The sequence below is a fragment of the Barbus barbus genome, assembly GCF_936440315.1.
Source record: "Barbus barbus genome assembly, chromosome: 22".
Classification (NCBI taxonomy): domain Eukaryota; kingdom Metazoa; phylum Chordata; class Actinopteri; order Cypriniformes; family Cyprinidae; genus Barbus; species Barbus barbus.
In genome coordinates, this window is record NC_136750.1 from 22,589,583 (window position 1) to 22,605,958 (window position 16,376).

The 16,376-nt window shown below is 33.8% G+C and overlaps 1 protein-coding gene across 1 annotated transcript in view; it reads left to right on the top strand.

Moving 5' to 3' along the window:
• Positions 1-16,376, top strand: part of LOC306888294 (ankyrin repeat and BTB/POZ domain-containing protein 3-B-like) — a 71,687-nt gene that overhangs the window by 40,295 nt on the left and 15,016 nt on the right. Inside the window, exons 2-5 of the mRNA XM_079446492.1 lie at positions 1,498-1,641; positions 13,676-13,880; positions 15,303-15,455; positions 15,734-15,899. Of these exons, the coding sequence (XP_079302618.1) occupies positions 1,498-1,641; positions 13,676-13,880; positions 15,303-15,455; positions 15,734-15,899 (668 nt within the window). The remainder of the gene's footprint in view (positions 1-1,497; positions 1,642-13,675; positions 13,881-15,302; positions 15,456-15,733; positions 15,900-16,376) is intronic.

Consider the following 16,376-nt stretch of genomic DNA (forward strand, 5'->3'; position numbering starts at 1 on the left):
GATTCAGACACTAACGGAGTCTCACCCCAGTGGTTCGTTTGTGAGCTGGGATGAAAAGCTTTGTGATGGTGCAGTAGCGCTGAACAAGCGAGCCTTCAATCTAATGTTGATTTCAGGGACGCTGTCTGATGTCGGTTTCACTGGTAAAGAGCGGAATCCTTTCAGGTGTCATCATTGAAACATTAGCATTAAGTTATATGCATGTAGACCTAAGTCTGTGTTCCACAAATAGAGGACAGCGGTTCTTTACAGTAATTGCTGGTTGTCCGGAAAGGTGATACGCCTCCCTTTCTCCTTGTGAGCAGACAAAACAAGAGGCCAGCCAAGTTTATCACCTGTTACCGCCTAGAAGGGAGTCCTGGGGGACCTGTTATACAGCTTGCCTGCTTATTATTATTAAAGAGATAATCCATCCAAAAATGAAAATGGGATAATTTGCTCACCCTTATGCTGTTCCAAACCTGTATGACTTTCTTTGTTCTTTGGAACATACAAGAAAATATTTTTGATAAATGTTGATAACCAAACAGTTTAGATTCCATTAATTTCTGTTTTATGGACAAAAAAAACACAATGAAAGTCAATGGTTTTTTACTAATATTCTTCAAAATATCTTCTTTCATCTTCCACAAAAGAAAGAAAGTTATATGGGTTTGGAATGACATGAGGGTGAGTATTATAGAGTTTTCATTTTTGGGTGAACTATCCCTTTAAATGAAGATGACGACCCTCTGTAGTGAATGGGTGCTGTCAGAAAGGGAGTTCAAACAGCTGATAAAAACATCAGAATAATCCACAAGTAATCCATACAACTCCAGGTCATCGTTTAATATCTTGTGAAGTGAAAAGCTGCGTGTTTGTTTGAAACTCATCGTCCATTAAGGCGTTTTAAAATACCGCTTCTGGCCGAAATATGAGTCCATAATCCATAATAACACTTCCTCCAGCCTCCAGTAAAAAAAAAAAAAAAAATCTCTTGTTGTCCTCTTACATCAAAATCCATCTGCATATTTACTGTTTTGGACTATTTTCGCTTGTAAACAGTGCTTGATCTGTGCATATTTCTCTCCTGATTCAGACGAGACGACTTTTCCACTGGAGAAAGCAATATTATGGATTGAGGATTTTAGCTGGAAGCAATGGTTTGAAGTTTTTATGACTTTAGCCAGAAGCAACACCAGTGGTTTTTCAGAGACAGAAGTCCTTGTAGTCCTAGTATTGAGCTGTTGAGCGTGGTGCTAACAACAGCAAGGTCATGGGTTCTGTTCCTGAGCGGTGTGTGTCTTTGATAGTATTACCATTATTATTACATAATTGTCTTTAATGTAGGATAAAAATGTGTGCTAAATGAATAAATGTTAAATGACACTTTTATCCCAAGCATTCCCTGGGATTTAAACCCATGCCCTGCTGGCATACTGGAACTTTGAGTTTAACAGCTGCATTTTTTTTCTAGCTGAACATGAATTTTTCTTTTTGTTTAATTCTTTTGTGCAGGAATCCTCAGTTTGCCGGACAGTTTGAGCCTGCACAGGAACCAGCAGCGCTCAAATAAAGCTGGAGACGCCTACAGTCAGTCCGAGCAGCGTACTATTGAGCAGTCCCTGCTGGCCACACGCGTGGGGAGCATCGCTGAGCTCAGTGAGTAACCAAACGTCTATTTTTCAACTTAAATTAAAGCTCTTCTGGCACTTTATACTTTATCTACCAATCATTCTTTGTTCAGATAAGCGGAAGCCACCATCATTCTTTGGTTAAATACTCTTTTAAGTGTTTTACCCGGTACTAGTTCTGTCGGGCGATCTACAGCTCTGTTTGATCTGCATGTACAGCACATTTTCACAGAACTCAGGAACAGCTGCATGATGGTGTGGAGTGTTTAAAGATATAAATTTCTATGTAAATTCATTTCGTTTGAAGTAAGTATTAGCCCCAGGTTGGAGCATTTCACACCAAAGTGGTGTGTGTTTACTAGTAGGAATCCATCTGCTCAGGATTCAGGTCTCCATCTCTCACCTCAAACAGGCCTTTAGCTCTCAACATCCCATACAGCACAATCCACTTTCATAGTGCCATACACTGTATTTGATTCTCCCATGAATTTAATGCACTGCTTTAGATACAGTATATCAGTTTTTAAAAGGGTTGTTGTTATCAGTAACTCAACTGTTTAACAAAGCACTAACATTAATATATATTATATTATGCATTTATTTTCTGTTTTATGTATAATTATGTGTTTTAATGAATTATGGAATATTATTATATGTCTATATTTATTTTATGTTTATTTCGGTAACACTTTATTTGAAGGACATTGTTATACGTTACATGTATTTACTATTATAATAACAATTGATTATGCATAATTGCATGCAAGTAACCCTAAGCCAAAGCCTAATCTTAACCTTAACCATATAGTAAGTAGATGTATTTAATTGATATTACTCAGTACTTAAATGTATAATTACACTGTAACAAGGGCACCTTAAAATAAAGTGTAACCTTTAATTCTTAATATATATTATATTTAAAATGTTCCCTAACTATAATATATGTACAGTTACAGTATACATTGCATTCTTGCATTTATTAGCGTGCTAAATTATGATTGGTCTTCTTTCGTACATATTTTTGGAATACTGAATTATAAAAGCTCTTGTCTTACTTGCGCATAATTATCCTGTTATAGTTGCCTTTACTTTACTGCACAGTGACATGTGATGTGCAGCCATCTGAAAACAAGATGCATGCTGAATGTCATGACAACAACAGTATTTAATTTAAGCAGAACAAAAGCCTAAAACTCAATCTTGCCTAAAATTTTAACACTATTGGTTTGCTGCCTTGCAAGCATTGGTATTTCCTTCTGGAAATGCAAATCTAATTAGATGTCAAGCTCTTTTACTTAGGAGATTGGTCATGTAATTCAATATATTTTACAGCAGAAAGCTTGTTCTGTTCTTGAGAACATTGATTTTAAACGCAATACTATATGTGCTGCAGGACAGATCTTGAAAGCAAAATCTTTTTAGTCACAACGGCTGCCTTATATGAACTCGGCAACAACAAACACAAAAATACAACAATTGCACTGTTTAATATCTGAAAAGTAAATGGAAACTTCTCATAGCAAAGCCTGGAGAAGCAGATATGTGCAAAATGCTGCAGTTTGTTCCTTCAGAAATGCATGTGCTCTTCAAAACTTAAATATAAAATCTCCATTTGTAAGTTTTTATAGACACAGTATCCATGGAGATTTCCATAAAATGCGTCGTCTATTTCCAGCTCCTCTCTTCTGTCTGTCTCTCTCTTTCTCATGGATGTCCCCAGTGACCCTGCAGGGGAAGTCGAGGGCAGTTTGAACCCTGGTTAGGGACAGTGGTTCTCCCCTGATTTACACATTCAGTATTCTGCCTCTAGCAAGTGCAGGAACAACAACTGTCACATAGAGGCTCTTTCTGCTTTTGGACAGTCACAACAGAACACTCTCATTCAAAGGGCAGAGTTTATTTTAAGAGAAGGCTGAACTTGCACAATGTAGATCTAATTATACAGCTTTTAATGACAAATTAGTTTTTGTGTCTTACTGATTTTTTTTTTTTTTTTTTACAGAGTTTGCTCATCAAGAAAGATTTAAAATAGTATAAACTTGACGTGAACAAGCCCCAAGTCTGTATTCAGAAGAACCGGAATGTTTCATAATATATACACTACTGGTGAAAAGTTTGGTAATTAAGTAATTAAGGTTTTTTAAAAAGTTTTTGAAAGAAACACAGTTCTAAATATACATTATGACATCAAACGTTTGGAGGAATAATTAAGATTTTTGAAAGAAATGTCTTATGCTCACCAAGGCAAACATTTTGTAGAAACAGTAATATTGGGAAATATTAAAATTTAAAAGAACTGTTTAATGTTTTATTACATTTATAAAACAAATATTTATTCCTGTGATAGCAAAGCAGAAATCGTTTGCAACATTATACTTGTCTTCACTGTCACATTTGATCAATTGAATGTGTCCTTGTTGAATAAAAGTATTAATTTATTTTTAAAAATCTTAGCCTAAACTTTTTAATGGTAGTATATCATGGTTCCCACAAAAATATTAAGCAGCAAAAACTATGCACAAAATTACTATATTAGAATGATTTCTGGTCATGTGACACTGAAAACTGCTGCTGAAAATTCAGCGTTGCCATCACAGGAATACATTTTCTTTTAAATTATAATAATATTTCACAATATTACTATTTTACTGTAATTGTTTTAAATCAGATTTTTCATCTTGGTGAACATAAGAGATTTTTTTCCAAAACAAAATTATAATTATTCCAAATATTTGACTGCTAGTGTATTACATAATGTATATTGAAGTACAGTGTTTAAGTACAGTGTTTATACCAGGCTTTTGCAGTAGGATCAGGGTTATTATAAAGTTCAAAGGTGTATGTTGTTAAATCGGAAAGGAAGGCATTCAGACTCTCAAAGTCACTGCCTCTCAGCAAATCACTCTATATCTGAAGTACATATGACCTTGCTTGTCACGATCCTCTCACAGCTGTATATATCCAGAGGGAAGCCTGAAATCTACAATTCCATACAGTAATAGTACTTTATAGTAATAGTAATGTAATTACACTAATAAAATCCCATAACAGCAGAGCATGGCGGTAGATTAAATCTTCTTACAGTACATAGGTTTTTATGAGTCACTCATGAGCAGGTTAAGTAAAAGACATCTCTCCCTGCAGAGCACTAAAAGGTCAATGCATTAAGAGCTTTTTTTTTATCACGTTCTTGTCTCTTTAAATTCCATTGTATATTTGAGTTAGCAGATCTTGTTCCTTAATAATTCCCTCTCCAGGTCTGTACTGAAGAATCTGACTCTTTCTGGGGTCAATTTAACAGTAATGCAGATTGAGTAGCTATTGCTTGCTGTATAGAAAAGATAAGTGGTGCATATTTAAATTTAGTTTCTATTATGTGAAATAAAATCTAATAACTGAGGGATAAATGAAGTCCAGAAAAGCTATTACACTTTATGGGCTTTCTCCTACATACTACATTTGTTCGTGTAATGGTTTGTTTGATCTAAATAAGACCAATTCTCTGCTTTCAGCATTTATGTGTGTGTGTGCAAAATTTTTACCTTGGGCTATGGCAGTTACTTAGCCATTAACAGCTAATTGGGAAACGTACATTTGTTGATAGTCATTTTCGCATTAGTCTGCACCGATTCTAAAAACAGCCCTAAAGGAGAATTGACTCTTATGCAGAATAAATAGCTGTTTAAAGTGTCTTATATTAGGCTCTGTCTGAACGAAACCTGCACAACAGTCAGGAGTTTTTTTTTTTTTCTTAGGTTGGCCAGACACCAATCAAAGACCTTCATGGCTGGATTGCCATCAAGTCAAGTCAAGTCACCTTTATTTATATAGCGCTTTTAACAATGTAAATTGTGTCAAAGCAACTGCACAATATCAAAAAAGGAAAATAGTGTGTCAATAATGTAAAATGAAAAGATAAAAAAAAAGATTTTCAGTTAAAGGCATTTCATTATTGAATTCAGTGATGTCATCATCCAGCTCAGTTTAAATAGTGTCTTTGCAATCAGGTCGACGATGTCGCTGGAAATGAAGTGTCCCCAACTAAGCAAGCCAGAGGCGACAGCGGCAAGGAACCAAAACTCCATCGGTGACAGAATGGAGAAAAAAACCTTGGGAGAAACCAGGCTCAGTCGGGGGGCCAGTTCTCCTCTGGCCAAACGAACCACTGAGTGTTTCCATGCCGCCCATAACATTTTTTTTCCCCCTGTTTTCCTAAAAGTCCCTGTTTCCTCCCATAGCTCTCCTAATGCATCTATTCCCTCTTGCTCCATAAAACGCTCATTACATTTCATTGCTTCATTGCTCTGGAGCACCGCTGGTGCCCAATGACTGGTTCTTAATTGTTTATCTACAGTTTTCTTACAGGATATACAGTAATTCTAGTGAGCAGTGAGTTTTCTGTCACAGGAAATGTAGCTGTAACCTTGATGGCTGCTGAGAGATACATTTCTCTGACATGTCTGGAAAAGCCAACCTCATTATGCACAGTAGGTGGGAGGAGACCCAGACTAGTATTTTCAACAAAAGAATAAGAGAAAACTGTGGGTGAAAATTATGAAAAGGGTAAATATACACTATCTACAATACTTTAAACATATGCAATATATCTAAAAAGAAGCAAAACTCAAATGGTCTTAAAATCTAAATTATTATTATTATTATTATTAATATAGATACATGCACACAAAATATTCTCAAATGTTTCAATGCAAAAAGTCTTATGCTTATCATCATTTTTATTTTATTAATATTTTAAAGGTATTTACTATTTTATAGGAATAATAATGCTACATAACATTATTATTACATATATATTAGATGCTGAATATTTAGTTAATATATAATTGTTTTTTCGCATTACAGTAATGTTATACAAAAAAAAAAGTTGAGCCAACTTAAAATTTGAAGGCAACCAGCTTCAGCAGATTTTTGAGTTTTCTCAACTTGTTGTTTTAAGTTTATACAACAAAAAGTTGAGAATCGTCTAAAAAAATAAGTTGAGAGAACTCAAAAATCTGCTGAAGCTGGTTACCTTAAAATTTTAAGTTGGCTCAACTTTTTCTTTTTTTTTTTTACAGTGTAGTAATAAGAAATGTGCTTAATTGTAGGGATGTAACGATTAACCGCGAGCTGGTTGAAAATCGATTAGTTTTTAACAATGTAAATTGTGTCAAAGCAACTGCACAATATCAAAAAAGGAAAATAGTGTGTCAATAATGTAAAATGAAAAGATTAAAAAACAGATTTTCAGTTAAAGGCATTTCATTATTGAATTCAGTGATGTCATCATCCAGCTCAGTTCAGTTTAAATAGTGTCTTTGCAATCAGGTCGACGATATCGCTGTTTCCATGCCGCCCATAACATTTTGTAAAAAATACATTCTGTAAAATCTGTAAAATTTACAGTAAAAAACTGTCAGTTGTGGTTGCCAGAATTTTACTGTAAAAAATATTATTGCAACGTTTTAGGGTTTACGGCTTTAACTCTTTAACAATTTAATTTACAATTAAAACAATTAAAATTTACAATTAACAAATGTATTTCTTTAATTGATGTAATGTCACCAACCTATTGAAGTTCTGAAATCTGTTATGATAACCATCAAAATCAGGTGGTGATGAGAAAGTCACATGATGAACCAAAGCTCACCACAAGCTGAGAAGGCCAATACTAATATATATATATATATATATATATATATATATATATATATATATATATATAGAGAGAGAGAGAGATATAGAAGGTGCACAATGTCATTCACACAAACACTAAACACCATCATGGTGACACTCATAAAACTGAAATATAATATAAATATGAATTTAACAACATTAGATGTAACAAAAAACCTAATAAACATAACTGGTAAGAAAAAACTAAGAAGAAACATAGTTATTTAAAAAAACAAATTTGAAATGCAATGCAGGGAATTTTGGGAACGTCAATGTTTCTTTTTCACTTCGAAAAATGCTATTTTACCATAAAATTGAAATGTCTATTACAGTTTTTCACAGTATACAGTAGGGGAACTTACCGTTAACCATTTAACAGGTTTTAACTATAGTATTTTCACAGTATTTTATCATTAAAATCAATGTAAGTTTTTAGAGTGTAGCTTCCGCTAACTGCCGTATGCGCGTTCACGAGAGTGGCGTTCAAGCGGAGGACGTAGGTGTAGCATAAGCTCTGGTGAGAAGTGACGAACATGGAATCGTAGAGGAGAGAGCAAAACAAAACATTGGTCATGAATTAGAAGTACAAAATGAGGATTTGTAAAGAAAAATGTTGAAGGATTTCGATATAAGCCAAGAGGAGATTGGTTTTCCTTTGCTGTAAACAAAACTTGGTTCTCGCGAGACTAGCATATTCTCACCAGTGCTTACGTTACCTCTACGTCCTACATCATCTGCTGGAATGCTACTTTCTCGTGAACGCAAGTACGATAAATAGCAGAAGCTAATACGGTTTATAAAGTTTTAAATATGGATATTTTTCTTAAAAAAAGCACATTGATTCGCTTCAGGATGCCTTGAACTGTCTGGAGCACTTTTTTATGATGGACGGATGCAGTTTATAGAACTCTAATTGTATTCATTTGAAAGAAGAAAGTCATATACCTCAGATGGCTTAAAGGTGTGGGGGGGGGGGGGGTGTCATTGAGTAATTTTCATTTTTGAGTGAACTATCCCTTTAAGCAATATATAGTATCATATAATATAATGTAATATATACATAAATGATTTAATAATGTAGCAGAAGGAAGTGGGTGAGTACATCTGAACATAAATTCAGTGATAAAAAATGTTAACCAAAGATTACAGTTTATATCTGTAAAATACAATTTTCTGACATTTTATAATTAATATGATATAACAGAGCCCCTTTTCCCCCAATAGATGCCACAATACAATACAAAATTACAAAACGAAAATTAAAATTACAGTACGAGACATGAGCTCACTGTACATCACTCTGATGATTTCTTGTCAGAAATTGTTTCTTAACTGTAATTACAATATGAGACATGAGTTCACTATTTATCACTATGATAACTTCGTGTTGCCAGATTTTTTTTTTTTAGCACTGAAAACAAAAACACTTGAGCTGAACTTGTTGACAGTCAGGCTTGCTTTTCAGTGTCAATTTCTTCAACAAACAATGGCCTTTGGCTGTACAAGCAATATAGTCAGGTAGTGTACTGGTTTGTGTCAATTGGCGTAACCAGTATTTTTTCATAAAATATAATTCTATACAGGAAAATTAATGTGGAATAAAATGTAATCATCTAGTTTAGTATAATAATATGGTTTTTCAAATTTTTTACATAATTTGTTAAAGATTATTTAGAAAAGAATTTGTTTTCATCATATGTCCTGCCAAATATTGCAAACACGCATTAAAATTTACATTTAGAGATAACTCTAATTAAATCTATTTTTGTGTGATATTTTAAAATTAATTATTTATTTCTGAGTAAACTTACATGCCATCTATGTGGATAAAATATTTAATATTTCTCATTCTTTGACGGTTACACCATTTGACATTTTCATGTACATTCAGTTTTAACTTCTGTAAAATTGGTACATATGTCATTTTTAACTACATAACATCAACATAAACATGCTGTGTACATTTTAAAATACCTGATGCATGCTTTTAAAACAAGTTTTTTAAATATTTTTTTAATTTCTCATCTTGTCAACCCCTTTTTGTCACTGACCCATTTACATTTACATTATTTTTACATTTTGATATTTAGCAGACACTTTTATCCAAAGCGACTTACAAATGAGGAGAATAGAAGCAATCAAAACCAACAAAAGAGCAATAATATGCAAGTGCTATATTAGTTTATTATTATAGTGTTATATTTAAATTTCACACAGAAACGTGCAGCATTTTGTCCAAGCAATAATAAAAGGACACATTTAATTTATCATTTGTCTTAAATCTCATTTTGTAAAAAAGAAAAAAATCATGAATGCAATCGAATCGTGAAATCATAATAATGAATCGAATCGTGAGTTGAGTGAATCGTTACATACCTACTTAATTGTATACTTAATTTAGTTTTGATTTTGATAATGTTTTCAATAAAATATTTAATAATTTAATGTAATATTTTAGAAGATTAATAATTAAAATGATTATAAATTATTACTAATAATCATTAATACTTGTAATAATTAAATTTTAATGTATTATTATATTTTAATATAGTTTAAATATTGTTATAAAATTATATATATATATATATATATATATATATATATATATATATATACAAAAAAATATATATATATTACATTTTAATATATGCATTTTTGTCAAATTAAATTATAGTTGTTGTTTTATTTAAAATGTCTGGAAAATGTATCTCAAAATCAATCTATCTAGGCCTATATATCTATCTATCTTGAATTTGGGATACAGTTTTTGATGTTATACCCATGACGTGCAATTTTCCAGACATTTTAAATAAAACAACTACAGTTAATCCAACTAATCCCAGTCTGACGTTTCAAAAAGACAAAAAATCTGCTCTGTTACATAAAGCCAAGCAGAGCACCTTCCTCTCTCATGGCCTTTCCTTGATAATTTATATTGTGGTTCAGGGAGGACAGCCAATCGATTCTGCTCAGTTTTCACAGTAAAACACCATTCTGCATTCTCCATTCCCAACGTCTCGTTCTCAGTCTGGTGATGAAGGGCACCTTCTCTGCTGTTACGGATGAGAGTATCATATTTAACCCAAGACACTCAAGCAAAAAGAAGATCTTCTGCTGTGTTGTTATCTTACATTGCCAAGCATATTCATACGAATGCCCTACAGTACCTGTACATGATTGGCTCTCTTGGTAATGAGGTTTACAGTCACGACTAATAGACGAAGACCTTTTGCCGTGGCAGTGTTTGTTTAGCTGGTTAATCTTGAGCATATCTCTCAGTCAGTTCCTCTGCTGCCCCTCTGACTTGAGGAAATGTCACACGCTATCATGAATAAGAGATGAGTGTCGGTCACAGAAGTGCCCCAGGTGGCTTCCAGCCCCTCTCCTCCTCTCGAGAGCCTCCTGCCACCACCTCTGACTGCAAACGCCGTGTGTTTCTCTGCTGACAGGTGTATTCTTGCACTTTTATTGTTTCATGCGTGTAGCTGCCGCGGCTGCTGATAATGTATTCCGCATAATCCTGTAATTATTGTGTGTAATTACAGTGCATATCTTTGGCCTCCGCTGTCAGAAAGTCCACATAGCTTCCGTTCAAACTCATCAGTATTCCCTCTTTACAATGCCTGCATTCTTGCTTTATTCTGTCATTATGTACTCACGCTCATGTTGTTCCAAATCCAGAGGAAGTCAGCTGTTTTTGTCCACACAATGAATGTCAATGGGATCCAATAAAACATTGGTCCGCATTTCGGCGCAATTCACATTTCAGCTAATTAATTTGAATTCGTACAGTTGTATGTTTTTTATGACCCACTCATTTCCCAGTGACCCCAGTTATGTTTATAAATTGGATTAGAGGCAAACCTTCATGCTTTTTTTTCTAAAAAACACACATTTTCATACGAATTAATACCACCTTGTAAAATAGTTACATTTTCGTGTGAGATCAGTCTGGCTATTCCTTTAAATCTGCAGCCTTGGCAGAGGAATTACAACAGTAAAACAAGTCGTTTATTTCTCTAAATGAATGCTCATCTTGCACAAGCGGCCTTGTTAATTCATTAGAGTAACAGAGATGTGAAATGTTCTAGAGAGAACGAGTGCAAGTGCTGCAGTCATTTAAGTTGCAGAGCAATAGATGAGGCTGTTTCTCATTGTTCCTTTCAGAGTGTGTTATTGACTGTACTGAACACACTGTGGTTCACTTGAACGCATTCAGAAGAATTAGGTCTCATGGACTAAATGAGACTGTAGATGACCTGTAGGTTTCACATATGAAAGGCAATAGTCATTAGAGCGAGAGGAAGAGTATTTAATGTTCTGTGTAATGAATGTAGAGCTTTGTGTGAAGTTTTTTGAAGAGAGGTTTGTGACATTTTGCATTTTTGGTCTGTCTGCTCTTTACAAAACATCTCATGCAAACAGGCACATAACTTTATACACACTATATAGGCTGTATATGTGTGTGTTTGTGTGTGTGCGTGTATAACAGTATACTACAGCATGGTAATATATATGTTTGGGGGGGATTGTGTGGTCCTGTGGCTAATTTTACACAATGATTACAAAATTGGTCTAATTTTGCTATTTTACGAAAAATTAGCCTTGTTAAATGAACTATTATTTGTACGTTTTTTTTTGTTTGTTTGTTTTCCTTCTGGGGCCTGAAATAGAGGAATTTTGATGAATACTGATCATTACACAATATTTTGCTGAATGTGTTTTTGTGCTTGCACCTTGGCTGGTTTAGCTAGGTCTGTCATGGATAAATAAATATGACAATAAAACCGGCAGTAGGTGGCAGCAAGTCCCTGTTTTAATAAATGACTTACTGAATCATTCATATCAAAACAGCTGATTCAATAGAAACGAAACAAGTGAGACCAACTGAATGGAATGTTGAATCACTGGCTCACTCGATTCGTTCAAAAACTGATTCATTCATGGAATGAAACACTGTGTTGTTATGCACTGTTGTATAAAACTAATCAAACCCGGCCTCGCGCACATGTGCTGATATACAGAAAAGTGCATTGCTTGTGCAATGAATATAAAAACGTAAAAACTTATACATGGGTATTTTTTGTTTCATTGCTGGAATTATAAGGGCATTCTAACTGTATTATAATGAACTTCATCGCGCAGTGAATGCTTTTTGGACTCTCAAGACATTTAGTTTTTTCAAAGTTGGATCATGTCAGTTCTCCTATCGTCTCTCAGTGCCTCACAGTGACATGCATTATGTCAGGAGAATGTCTTTAAATTCTAATCAAGGAAAAAGCATACCTTCTGTTGTCTTCTTTTTAAAGAACTTCAAAAGTTGCGCTTGAACCATTTTGCGTGAAAAACGACAAAATTGCTTCTGCTTGTGCTTAGCTTGTTACAGAACCAAGTTCTGATTGGCCAATCGCCGTTATTTAGGTCGTAAATGATCATAAGTAGATAATTTTACCATTTCATGTGCATGATAAGTTTTACGTAATACACAAAATTAATAATCCAAAGGGGATGGTAAGGGGGATGGTGGTTTTACAGAGGGGATGCTTCTTGTCATTTTTTTTCAACCAGGGGGATGCCGGGCTCTGTATATACCCATTATATATATTTATACACACAATATAGGCTATATACAGTATGTGTGTGTGTGTGTATTCAATTGTGTATACATATATACTTTATACACATTTTATATATATATATGTTTGATTTAAAAATTCTCAGGCTGCATTGCTTGCTTAACTGCTAGTAAGATTTAGCTTAAAAACCAAATCAAATAAAAAAGGTCTTCCAAGTTTTTTTTTTTTTTTTTTTGATGAGCTGATATTAAATCAGTTGCAGTATATGGCAATAATTGAGCACCAAATCAGCATATTTCTGAAAATTCAGCTTTGCCATCACAGACATATATTTGTTATGTATTTAAATATATTAAAATAGAAAACAGTTTTTTTATTGTAATACACAATATTACTGTTTTTACTCTGTTTTAGATTAAATAAATGCAGCCTTGGTAAGAATAAGAGACTTCTTCTGTTTAATAATTCGAAAATGTGATTTTTTTCAAATTACATAGGCACCTATTGAGTTTTTAAGTTCAAATGATATACCCAGTATATACCTTGTCATTCGGAGTGATTAAAATTCTGTCCTGACAGGTGTACTCTGGTCAAATTACATAACCGTTTTGTGTAATATTCAGTTTGATGGACTGGCCGAGAATTTCATTACTGACAAACGTGCTGCCGAGGACCTACAACCAGCTGACTGGCTGAGAAAGATTGACAGAGATGTTAATTTTTTATGCTGTAGCATCAATGCGGCGACAGTACTGTTCTTCACCATTTACATCATTCCCAACAAACCAAAGGTCTCTTGTGCCCCGACAGGTGATTTAGTGTCCAGAGCCATGCATCACCTCCAGCCTCTGAGCATAAAGAACCACAGCAACGGCACTCCTCTCCCTCAGAAGAGCAGCCTGGTCCACTGGGAGCCCGAGGCTTTATATACGCTCTGCTACTTCATGCACTGCCCTCAGATGGAGTGGGAGAACCCCAACGTAGAACCATCCAAAATCACCTTACAGACCGAGAGGTGAGGGGACTTCCACTGTGGCTGGGTATTTTTATTAGGGAGCTTTCTGATTGATGCAGTATATAGCTCAAGGTACAAGGTACTTACCTTAAGCCAAGTAGTCGTTTATTCATATGATGAAATGTGTAAATGTGAAATACAGTGCAACAGACTTCAAGGCAAAGGCAATGCAATGGCAATGCAATGAAGCCACATTAAAAAATAAATGAAGAGTAGGTGAAGCACTTCCTATATCTGATGGAAAATTATGCTAGTGTCATTTTCAAAGATATTAAATAAGTAAACATTTATGGGTTGATTTGTCTGCTGAATCTTGAACTTGTTTGGTGTAAATATTCTCAGGTTACATTGTGTTGCTTAGCTGCTAATGAGATTTAGCTTAGAAACCTAATTAAAACAATTCATCTTCCAAGGTCATGAAAAGGGCTTTTGCTAGTTGAGCTGATATTAAATCAGTTGCTGTGAGATTAAGTCCAGTTTTGTCTTTCAGAGATTGAAGTATTTAAAGATCATTATTGTTATTGCTAACTAAAACTATTTTGTTAATTGAAATAACACTAATATTATCGAATATGAATATTAAATGAACAACTTGCATAAACAGAAATCAGATGTTGCCTTGGCAGCTAACTAAAATTAGTTTTAGTTCTAAATACATGGTTTATTTGCAAAAACAGAATACAAGTATTAATACTTTTTTTATTATGTTATCATGTTTTTATTGTGTTTTAATGTGTTAGCTGTATTTTTTAGTTTTTTTTAACCTAATCAAAATAACCCAACTGCAGTTTGATTGAGATTAATTAGAATGCACAATGAAAAAAACATGATTTAAAAAAAAATTTTTTTTAAAAACGGAGTTACCTGTTTTTGCAAATGAACTCTTCACATATAAACATGTTCTATATACATATACATAATCTGATTGATCATGTGACATTGATGCAACAGCTGCTGAAAATTCAGGAATAAATTACATGTAAAAAAAAAAACTTCTTTAAAATAGTAATAATATTTCACAATATTATTTTTTACTGTATAGCCTCGGTGAGAGACCATTCTTTTGTATTCTTTCTTCTAATGTCAAAAAATGTTATGTAGTATATATTTTGTTAATATAAATAAAGCTGAAATAAATAAAATATAAATATTAGATTAAAAAAACTTACACTAAACAAAAGATAGAAAGCTAACTAAAAATTACAGAAATGCAGCTAAAACTGGAATAAAATATAAAAAAAACTAATTTTTAAAACACAAAAGCAAAATGACTAAAAATGAAACAAAAATTAAAATGAAAACTGTAAATATAAAAGCTAATTTAACATATTAGTCAATACAATGTTAATACCAATATATCATTAGTAAAGACAAATAATGTGTATTTGTGAAATAACATAATCATTTAGTCTCCTCCTGCAGGCCGTTTCTCGTACTGCCTCCTCTGATGGAGTGGATCAGAGTAGCTTTGGCACATGCGGAGCACCGCCGTAGCTTTTCAGTGGATAGCGATGATGTTCGGCAGGCGGCCAGACTCCTGCTGCCCGGGGTGGATTGTGAACCCCGCCAGCTGAAGTAAGCGTGCTGCCATTAAATTAACATCCAGCTTCCAGATATTGCTACACATCATGAGTGAAATGAAAATGGCTCATAAACAGTCTGTACAGGGAAAACAAGCTCAGTCAACCCAACATAAGGCATGCATCACACCATAACTGCTGTTTTATTGCTATTAGGCCAAGTGTTGTAATGAAAGCTTCACCCATAGATGAGTGTTTCACTTGGAATATGTGACTCAAGCTTTTTTTTGTAGAGGATTAAGACAGAGAGATGTTTTTGTATGTGTGCTACAGGACTGATGACTGTTTCTGCGTGTCACGTAAACTGGATGCTGCTTCTACCGAGGCCAAGTTCCTGCAGGACCTGGGCTTCCGCATGCTCAACTGTGGCCGCACTGACCTTGTCAACCAGGCCATCAACTTACTAGGACCCGGTGGAATTAACAGTATGAGTGAGCAGGTTCGAATGATTGTTAAATATCCAATCGTGCACACAAATACAAAACTTGGCATTATTTTTGTATTTAACAGTGTGTTAAGGCAGGGTTTTGTCATCTTTTTAATGATAAAAAATTACAGATTCGTTTGCATGGGAACCCCATTCCTGATATATACACTTCCGTATAAAATTTTGGGATCTGTAATTAATACTTTATTCAGCAGGGATTCCTTAAATTGAACAATGAGAATTTATAATGTATTTTATATTGTTTTTTATATTGCTCTTTTTAACTTCCTATCAAAATATTCTGAGAAAAAAAACAAAACTATCAGGGTTTCCACAAAATATTAAATTGAAAATTCTGCTTTGCAATCACAGAAATAAAAAATTATTTTAACATAGATCAAAATAGAAAAGTTTAATTAAAACTGTAATAATATTTCACAATATTACTTTTTTTAAGCATATTTTGATCAAATTAATTAATCTTATTAA